The 10,663-nt window shown below is 27.5% G+C and overlaps 1 protein-coding gene across 2 annotated transcripts in view; it reads left to right on the top strand.

Annotated features, from left to right (window-relative positions):
- The window catches only part of LOC106678808 (proton-coupled amino acid transporter 1), a 30,183-nt gene that overhangs the window by 2,046 nt on the left and 17,474 nt on the right, over positions 1–10,663 (top strand). Inside the window, exons 2-3 of one of the 2 annotated variants that reach the window (XM_014417571.2) lie at positions 22–94; positions 7,500–7,576. In XM_014417571.2, the coding sequence (XP_014273057.1) occupies positions 7,521–7,576 (56 nt within the window). In that variant the 5' untranslated portion in view covers positions 22–94; positions 7,500–7,520. The other variant, XM_067049293.1, reaches the window with a different exon arrangement.

Here is a 10,663-nt window from a genome sequence, read left to right on the forward strand (position 1 = left end):
ATAATTAATTTATATTTCTAGGTTCTCAATGTGACAAAAAGTTTTACTTTTGTGAAAGGATAACAATCAGAACCTAATTGGGGAAATAATCAAGGTAAACTAGTTTGGAAAGTTCAATGCTAATTTACTTACCACAGGAAATTGTATAAGTGTCTTTATCCCTTTGCTATTCATATAAAAATGTGTGTATATATAAGTTCATGAAGAAATTAAAATAACTTATTTCTGGTGATTTATTTGTTATATTGAGGTAAGAGGTTGAATAAGTTACATTTATTACAATTTCTTTCTTATTTTTTTCATTTCATTGCTTTAACTTATTATTGAGTTTTTCATTGCTTATTTGTTGGATAAATGTATATGGATGTGCTAGCAGAATTATTGAAAATAAAATAAACTAGTTTATATCAGTGACTCTAATTTTAAATTTGACATAAAATACCCTTTTTAAAGGTAATGAATAACATAAATAAATTGCTTTGATTTTATTAAAAATCTTTTTATAAGTTTTACACTCATTTTAACAAAAGGTTTTTAGTCCTCAATAGAAATTATTTATTACTTTAAACTCTGATATTTTGTCTTTAAAAAAAAACTTTTAGTTTTCATAAAAAATACAGCTTATTTTTGTTTTAAGTAATATTTTTTTGAGTATCGCGAGAAACATTGTTACGGGGGAGTGAAATAGCTGAAAGTGAAAAAATAATGATCTTTACATAACTTTTACTATGTTCAAACACAAACCCCCAAGTAAACTAAAATTTAAATTTGGAAAAGATGTTTGGGGTGCAGTCAGTGAATAATACAAATAAGTAAACTTACTTATTTATTAATTTATATATTATTTATTATTAATCATTTATTTATTTATGTTGTTCACTGAACGCCGTCCAACCATCTTTTTCTCATTTATATATATCCACAGTCAACTATTAGCTCATCATTAAGTGAACTAAAATTGTATTTGTGTGTCCAATTCTTCATAGAAATTATTATTTTGTTTTTCAGTTCTTTACTTTTTTTTATCATCAAAGTAAAAAATTACTTTTAAATTAGAATTTTATTTCAATTTTTTCTGAAGTCTGTGTGGACAATATTTTGATATTTTTCCCTTCAAATCTTTTTTTTTTAAGCCCAATGGTCACCTCAGGTAAACAAAGGGTAAACTTCGGTTTTTTTAGGGACTGAAAGCTTGGGTCCCGATTTCAATATTCATTAGTTTTATCAATTTCAAAATATACATAATACTTATAAATTACTCACTTTTAATCATTACCATATCATCAAACAGCTTGATTTTGTTTTTGTTTCATTACTTTTTTTTACTCGGAATTTTTTTTTTTATAATTTAAAAAATTTAAGACATATGTGTCAAAAACTACCTCAACACCTTGGTTTTAATGTATATAATTGTTAATAGACTGTGGATTGATTTTCCTTTTATTATCTATCATAGCTTTCTGCTATTTATAGCAAGTTTCCTTCTTTGTTAGATAAAACTGATTCTTTTCCTTTAGAACCATCTTCTCCATGTTTATCTCTTTTACTTTTCTTATTCCATTGTCCCTAATTAGTACTGTTCTTTGTTTAAACATTATTAGCCTCAAATGTATTCACTTCATCATTGACATATTATAAGGTATCTCTGTCAAGAACTTGACGAGGGATAACATTTAATATCTGTCAAGTCCTTGGAAACTCCTTCTCAAGCTTCTCATTTTAGATCCAAAAATGATAGAGAAGATCAATGATATTGGGATCAATCAGCCATGTACAAACATCCTTTAAATTTTTGTATTCAGACATGGCAGACAATTCCAAAGCTCTGAAACCCAACTATCAAATTTGTCATCATTTTTGTAGCAGTGGCAATCTAAAACTTAATAAGTAGGTGGGGGTAATACTGCTTTTCTAAACATTTTGATCTCCCACCTATGTTAATCTCTTTCCATGTAAGTTAATAGTTCTCTCCATCTGTATCCTTTGCTAAAGTAAACACAGATTGATTGAAGGTATTCATTAATTCAAGTGCAGTAAGAGTAAATTATGTAGAAAGATTGTTTCATATTAAGATTTTTTTCCTCGAGCATGAGGAACTAGCATATGAGTTAATTGTCATTGTAGAAAAACTAGGTTTTAATGTTAACTATTCTCTGGGGAGTGGTATCCCCAATATGACTGAGTTTTCTAAATGGCCAGTTTTTTTAGGTTTGTTGTGAATGAAAAATGAAGTATTACAAGTAGCTGAAATATAATTGTAAACTACTTAGCCTTGCATTTAACCAGTTTTAATTTGAAACCTAATAGAGTTCTGTTTAATAATTCCCATAATAGATTTTCCAAAACGTGGAAAAAATCATTTTGTAAATTTATTTCGGTAAAGATTATGAAAATCAATATTCTTAGGAAAGTAATTATTATAAAATATTTAAAGCGCTTCAAATTAAACCTTAATAAAACTCAGTAGTTTGATATTTTCCTAGATACGATTTTTGAAGCACCAATTTTTCCCAAGCAAGGAAAATCAACATTTTGTGATTTTTTTTTTAATATCGTGGAAGCTGGTACTTCAAAGATCAAAAGATCAAAATAAACTACTTCATGGTGCATTTGATATGCTTCAAATTGAGCCCTATTAGACATAAATTTGTCAAATATTTCCTTAGATATCGAACTTTTCTCCAAATTTCAATGTATATTTCAAAATATTCTGAATGTGTAAAAATATTTATAAGCTACGCTATAGGAATAAAAATACCTAATATGACTCGTATTTAACGGATAACTGTAATACCTCATTAATGATCAACTTGTTTGAAAAACAATATAGATGTTTGAAAAACTGTATCTCGAAAAATATTAAGCGTAAACAGTTCTATTAGGATTCAGATTGAAGCTCGTTAAATGCACCGCAAAGTAGTTTATAATGATTAGTTTCCTATGGATAGTGGTTTTCATAATATTTGCTAAAATATTACTTACAAAATGTTGTGGTATGTTATTTATAAAAAGTTTAGTGTTTAAAAAATGGATCTCGGGAAATGTTGTACGTAAAGAGGTTTCTTATGGCTAAAATGTTAGCAAATTCACTCTGCTTTAAAAAAAGACATTATGCTTTTTTCCCCTTCAGTTGGTAGTTTTCAAGACATTGAGCACTGAATGATACATGAGTAAACATTTTAGTCTTGTTCTTAAAGTAAAATTAGCTTCTGTTGTTGCGCTTTTGAAATAGTTTTGTACCTACTTTTTAAGAATTTTTACTTTTCCTACTGTTAAGGCCAAGTAAATAAATGAATTATTTTCAAACAGAAAATGCGCGTCAGTTTTTGAGAAAATGCTGTATTATCCAAAAAATTAATTTTGATGGAGTGTACTGGAACAAAAAACAAAATTGGAAAATTTAAATGTGTAAACATTTAACTTCTGGATATAATAAACTCAATAAAGAAGAAAAAATTGATAACAATTCATTGGAAATGAGTTCCTGGTAAAAATTTAAATTCACTGCACACTTGAACCCAAGTCGAGTAAAAATAAGTTTTCTTTTAAATCTAAGATGATATTCATCCTCATTCACATACTTGTTATATTCCCAACTTTTCCCAATTTAATCGTTCAAAGTTCAATAATTTACATAGTTGAGCTAAAAGCCATATTTTAGGCGTTATTGGCTATTAACCTAAAAATGTACAGCACCCATTTTGAAAATTTTACCATATAAAGCCGCATCCTCGAGAAGTGGTGAACTTTATTACATCGTCTTTTGCAAACATTTTAAAATTAGAATTCATTGAAATGAATTAGCTTACTATTATTTCTAGGTTAAGTAGATTTTTTAAGTGCAAAAAAATCTCGAAATTGTGAGACTTTTTTCACCTGTAATTTTTAAATGTTGCTTATTATCACAAAATGTATTATACAAAAAGTTAAAAAAAACGTTATGATGTAGTAAATTAAATTCTTCGTCAATCCTAAACGGTTCGTCTTGACATAAATTTTATGATATAGTAAATTAAATTCTGCGTCAAATGAGTACCACAACCTAATAATTCGGTCCAGTGGAATGGTTATAAACTACAATAAAAAAAACGACGATTTTCGCCAAATCGCTCAAAAACTGAAATATAACATCGTCGCTTTATGATTGTAGTTTATAAACATACCACTTGACCGAATTATTTGGTTGTGGTACTCATTTGACGCAGAATTTAATTTACTATATCATAAAGGTTATGTCAAGACGCACCTTTAGGATTCAAAGGCGAAAAATAAAAAAATCTCAACGTTTTGAAGTTTTTTGGCTGTAAAAAGTTCTTCCTTTGACACATTTGTTACTATTTTTTTTTTTTTTTATTCGTTGTAGTGCAAAACTACTACTTCAGCATTTGGAACAGACAACCCTCTTTTGTTAAATTTTCAAAATCTTGAGGATCATCAGGAGTATAGATTTTTTTTTATGTTAGAAGCAAAGCTCAAGGAGATTTCCTTATGCCTTTCCAGAAAAAAAAAAACTCAATCAATTATCCCTTGGTAAATTAGATCCTTGATTTTAACATTTTTCCTCCTTCCAATTTTCTGAATACAGCTCGATTTTATCGTTGATAAATCTGTCTTGATGATGGGAAATCCATTATTGCTCAATCTGAATAAGCCATTACATTTCGTTTAAGTGTGGAAAGAACTCGACTAAGTATAAACAATCCAATAATATGTATAAAGATATATGCAATAACATCCCGTCTCTTAGAAGCAATAGTGATATAAGATAAGGTTTTTTCCGTGGTGTTTTTTAAATTTATCTCATTACTAAAGTTATAAATAATTAAAACATCAACTTTCAGTTAGAATCAGTAGAAACAAATAAGTCAAGATAAGTATAGATTTAACGACTATTGGCTGACTCTAGTCGTCCTGTGATGTCGCCAACAAATGATTTTAGAAACTTCGGCACTTAGCGGTGTTTTCAGCGACTCGTACAGAAATTCAAGCCGAAACTTTGGCACAATAAAATAAGTACTACTTACTAGTGTTCTTCTCTCCTGACCTTACCTTCCCTTCCCTCCAACTATCTTTCCCTCATATTCAAGAAATACTGCTAGTTTATTTTGAGTAGTCAATGTTGGTAGTTTATTTTGTTGCCCCCTATGGAGAAACAAGACATGGGCGTAGGCAGGATTTCGCCAAGGTGGAGCAAGCCTCACCCCATTATACATACATATATTTCATTATATATATCATGTCCATTATATATGTATACATGAATATATATTCGATTCTTAATAGAAAGATATCTAATTCCGAATTCCAAGAAATACCCGCGCGATTTTATTTTTACTTCACAAAATTCAATCATAAATTTTTTAATTTTTATTACTTAAAATTGACTGAATGGACTACAGGGTTTACCAATGACTCGCACAATGAAAATGTAAGGCAGTTTGCACTTATCTCTGATGATTTTTTAGACGCCACCATCTTTTCCATCTTCTACCTTCCTAATTATAGCATGTTTCCAGAAGGAAACCACGTATCAAATAAGTTCATTGTTTTCTTCTTTTTTTGCCCAACAATCTTGCCGCGGCTCCACCCCTAATCCCCTCTGCCTACGCTCATTGTGGCGATTAAAGGCCTGTAAAAGTTCTCTTCCACACCATTTACGTTCCGTTTCCATAGAAGATTAAAAAATATAAATTAATAGTTATATTCTCACCCTCCGTTCAGTTAACATACTGCTTCCTTATATTAACCCATTTCTGCCTCCCCCCCCCAAAAAAAATTAAAATCTGTACCGCTACCATATTCCCATATGGTATCCCCCGCTACCATAGTACGCTTTTTTTATTCCCTAATTAAATTAAATTTTCCTAATAATCAATCAGGAAAAAAAAATTGAGGTAAACTTTTTATTTCATCTATAAAATACTAATCAGAATTAAATTAAAATTAATATCTGCGGTTTCTATTCACGCATTTCTTCTAAATCTAACCCAAACAATGTTTGCTGTAAGCTTGTTAGTATCTTTCATATATTTCTCTTTATTTTATTTTCAATATAAAACAAGATTTATTAGGTCATTAAAAATTTTAAATATTAGATTGTTTGAATGGTCTCTGTTTAAACTCCCATCTATCAGCCCTTATGAAGACCTACAACATATGTTGAAATTTCGGCAGAAAATGAATAAATAGTTATTACTATTTTTTCTTCCTTCTTGACCTCAGCCTCGACTATCTCCTTTAAATTAACTTGCTGTCAATCATCCATATATGTATATGTTTATATAAAAAAATTCTTAGTTTGCTGACTTATTGAGAAAAAAAAATCAAAGATATAGAATGACATTTATTTTATCTCTTTTCTAATTATTTTTTCGAGTTTATGTTTTACCTGAAAACATTAATAATTTATGGTGGGTAAAATAATTGCTTTGAAATTTTATTTCTATTTTTTTTTCATTTTGCTGGTGCCTGATATGTCTCAAGTCAGACAGCTTTGATAATTTTCTGGTCTAGTACCAATATAAGTTATCATAATTTATCAGTAATCAATTGGTTCGTCATAAAAAAATACTTCATAAAGGTATGCTGATGATTTAGCTGTTCATATCATTTCAGTGACAGGCACTGGTAGATTGTTAGTTCTCTTTATCCTTATAATATATTTCATATTTAGATTAATTTTTATTTGTTAGGTTTATGGTCAGTTTTTATAGAATTTCTTTGTGATTTTAACTAATTTATTATATGAATGTGTAATACTTAAGTACCTAAATCATGCTTATTTCATTATTCATGCATTAGTGTGACCTTGTTAAGGACGTATAATGGTATAAAGCAGCAAGTGATTTTCATATTTAAATTTATTCAAATATTATCCCTTAAGGTATTTCAATGTTCAATTTCAACGTCTCCTTTTATGTTCTAGTACATTCATTTCAATTTTTAATTAAATTATAAACAAATTTAAGTTCACAAAACAATTTAAATTTAATATTATGATTTTTTTATTAATAACAATGATAAAGTTTATTTGGATGCAATAATAACCATAACTTCAGTAGACAAAGAAATTCATAAAAATGCGCATGTGAATTTTAAATGAAATCTTTCTCTAGTTCATAGTTTTTTTTAATGCTCTTTTAACTTCAATGTCACTTCAGTTTATGCTCTGGTGCAATAATGTTTGCCTTTACTTAAATTAAGTACAAATTTAACTTCGCCTTATGATTATTTTTATAAATAACAAAAATTATAAGGTTTATTTAGTTAAAATATTAATCATAACTTCCATGGGCAAAAAATTAATTTTGAAAATTATGCAAAAACATTGCAGTAAAATATTTCCCAATCTCAGTTTTTAGGAATGTTATTGATACTATCTGAGTGATAAAATAAATATTGTATTAAGGATTATTTATTAGACAAGTATTTACACTGAAAGATTCAGTGCATTTTTTCTCTGCATCTCGATGGTAAGTAATATTTTTTTTCTCATATAGGTATTGATACTACACATAACCATGGATTCACATTTTTCATCTGAAAAAGGTGGAGTGACGATTGAACGTCGTATGACGTAAGTTTTTTTTATTTATTTATTCAATATAAAAATAAGTAAAACTTTTGTTTTCTGACCATAGTTTCTTCTTTAATTTAAATGAAATTTATTTAAAGAAATAGTTGTTGCCTAAAAAACCCTCATGTTTTCATCACATGCACTTATAACTTAACCAACAATATTAATTTGAAAATTATATTAATTTAAATATGTAGAAGTATGACTGAAACAATTTATTTATAAACTGTGGTTCTTTGTCTAATTTTCGGTTTATATATTTAAAATAGTTTTTTTGGGAATTAATGTATATATTTTCAATTAAAGTAAATATATGAACCATTAATGTTTGCTGCATTTGTCATTAACTTTCAGATCAAATATTTTTTGTATGTTTAAATAAATGATATATGTAATCAAAACTTTTCATCATATTATGAATTTAAACTTATTTTTGGATGTTTGATTCTTTTTATACCTCATTTAAATGAAATTACTAATTTTGACTTTCCAATATAGTCTTGTATTAGAATATGTTTAACTTTCCAAGAAAAAAACAACAATAAAATTGATTTAATTTATTTAAGATTAACACTAAATTTGCAAAAATCATTTGTTTCAAATTATTCTTAGTATATTTTAGAATTACTATAGACATACTAACCTTAAAAGTTTAGAAATTGGTGCAGATCAGTTTTTTTATTTTATTTCTTGAATGATTATGAAGGTAATTAATAATTTTTTATTTGAAGTAAGTCTATGGTTTATTAGATCAATGTTTTGGGATATTGGGTAATTAGGCTACTGGATTGTTATTTCAAGTGCAATAAAAAAATAAGATAAGGTTTGGCTGTTCTAATTACTCTTATCCTAACTAAACAATAATATTACAAAATCATATCATCTGACATCTTAATTCAATTTAATTAAGTAAGCATTTAATTGAATTTTGTTAATTTTGTATGTGAGTTTTTGTTTTTTAATTTGAATTATAAATCATCAACTTATCGTTGATAATTAAATAGTCTTGTATTAATAACTACTGAAATAGTAATTTATTCTATTTAATCTGTTGTTTTATTTATTAATTTTTTTTTTGCTTCTCAGCATTTCATTATATTAATTCAATTAATAATTGTGTGATTGTGTGATGTACATGCTGATACACAACACTTAACACTATTTAATAACACAAACTGAACAAGATTCTTTAAAACTGAAGTGGTAAATACTTCAATCTAGGATGGAACATTAATATTTTTTTTAAATAACTAATATTTTACTTTACAAGTTGTCACAGTATTTAATATCTCTAATATTGAGAGCTTTTTGAAGTGTCGCTTCAGCTATAATATGTAGTAATCAAATAATGCCGTATCTTAATTTAAAACTAGCTATTTCACACAAACCGTAGGTTGTTTATTTTAATAAATCAAGGGTTTGCACCTCCTGAAACCCCTAATAACTCGATTATTAAACTTTCGGAATGTATATGTTATTTTTGGCTGTCTGCCATAGATTGCTAACATAAAAATATAGGAGTTAGCACCAAGGGTGCAATGCACTTTCTACCAACTCTTAAATATTTTATGAAGGGGGCACCTTCAATATTTTATATGAATTTCTCTGGCCTCATAAATATTTCAAAGTCATATAGTTAAAAATAGTCTATTGAACAGTTTAATAAATATCAAGAGTATTGGTGTGACTTATTTAATGACAGAAAGTACTCCCTTAATTATAAATTTTCATAGAAATAAAAAAATATTTTACCAATCTGATTTATAAAAAAATATTTAAAAAATAGCTGTAATATTAGTACAGTGTCAAAACAATTTGAAAAAACTTATGAAATAAAGTGTGAGTGGTGAAATATTTTCTCTTAAAGTTCTACAAGGATGCTAAAATCGAATCTGACTTGCTTTTTCTAAAAAAACAAAACAATTTTTTGGCCTTTTTTACTAGAAGCGTTTTTGTTTTTTCAAGTGTATACTTTCAAACTCATTTAATGCAAATAATCACCTTATTTTGTTTATTCCACACAAGGAAAGGTACATGATTGCTCCATTGTGCACCAACATGGGTACAGTATTAAAACTATATAGTACAAGAGCCAGGAAGAAAAAGCAGTTTTTTGAATACTTTAATGAAAACTGTGTATAATTACTAGTCAAAATTGATGAGGCTGTCAAGTATAGGTAGGGGAAATAAAAAATGGCGGCGGTTTCAAAACATTAATTTTTCATTCGGAGCTCTATATCTTAAAAACTACCAGCAACACTATAAAATCTAAGAGAACATTGTTTAAAGAAGAGTAAAGTGGCCGAAATATTAGCCCTAAAAGAGCTATTTACATCCAATAGTTGTTGAGATATAGCTTTTTAAAAAGCAAAATGTCTTAAAAATCTACTGAAAGATTAGTAGTTATTTAATTTATTTTGAGGATTCTATATCTCAGGAACTATGGGATGTACAAATGTCTATTAGCACTCAAATTAAAGCTAGTTTAATGGACTATAAAGAAGTTTATGACCTTTACCTTCTTAGGAATAGTAGTTTTCATGATATTTGCTAAAATAAATTGGTTTATAGTTGTTCCGACAATAAGTTTGATTTATGAAAAACTTCATTTCAGAAACCATTGGACGTACAGATGTCTACCAGCGCTCAAATTAAAGCCAGTTAAATTTACTACAAAATAGTTAATTATTTTTATCTCTGTAGGATTAGTAGTTTTTATGATATTTGACAAAATAAACTCACAAAATGTTAATTTCTAGTTGTTGGTATAAAATGTTGGATAAATATATCTCTAGATCCATAAGATCCATATGTCTGCCAACACTCAAAATAAAGGAAATTTAACTTACTATAAAGTAGTTTATGAGACTTATCTTCGTAGGGGTAGTAGTTTTTATGATATTCACATATGAATATGAATTTGGCAAATGAAAATTTGTTCGACCAACTATTTTATATATACTGGAAGATTATTGATTGACCGTGTGTATAGATGAATGGAATATGGTCCGGATGCGGTAAAAAAAAACTCAAATAGTAGATAATGATAAAATAGTATCATTATCTACTATTTGAGTTTTTTTTTTT

Source organism: Halyomorpha halys, unplaced genomic scaffold (genome assembly GCF_000696795.3).
Source record: "Halyomorpha halys isolate HHAL.00 unplaced genomic scaffold, Hhal_1.1 Scaffold161.1, whole genome shotgun sequence".
NCBI lineage: Eukaryota > Metazoa > Arthropoda > Insecta > Hemiptera > Pentatomidae > Halyomorpha > Halyomorpha halys.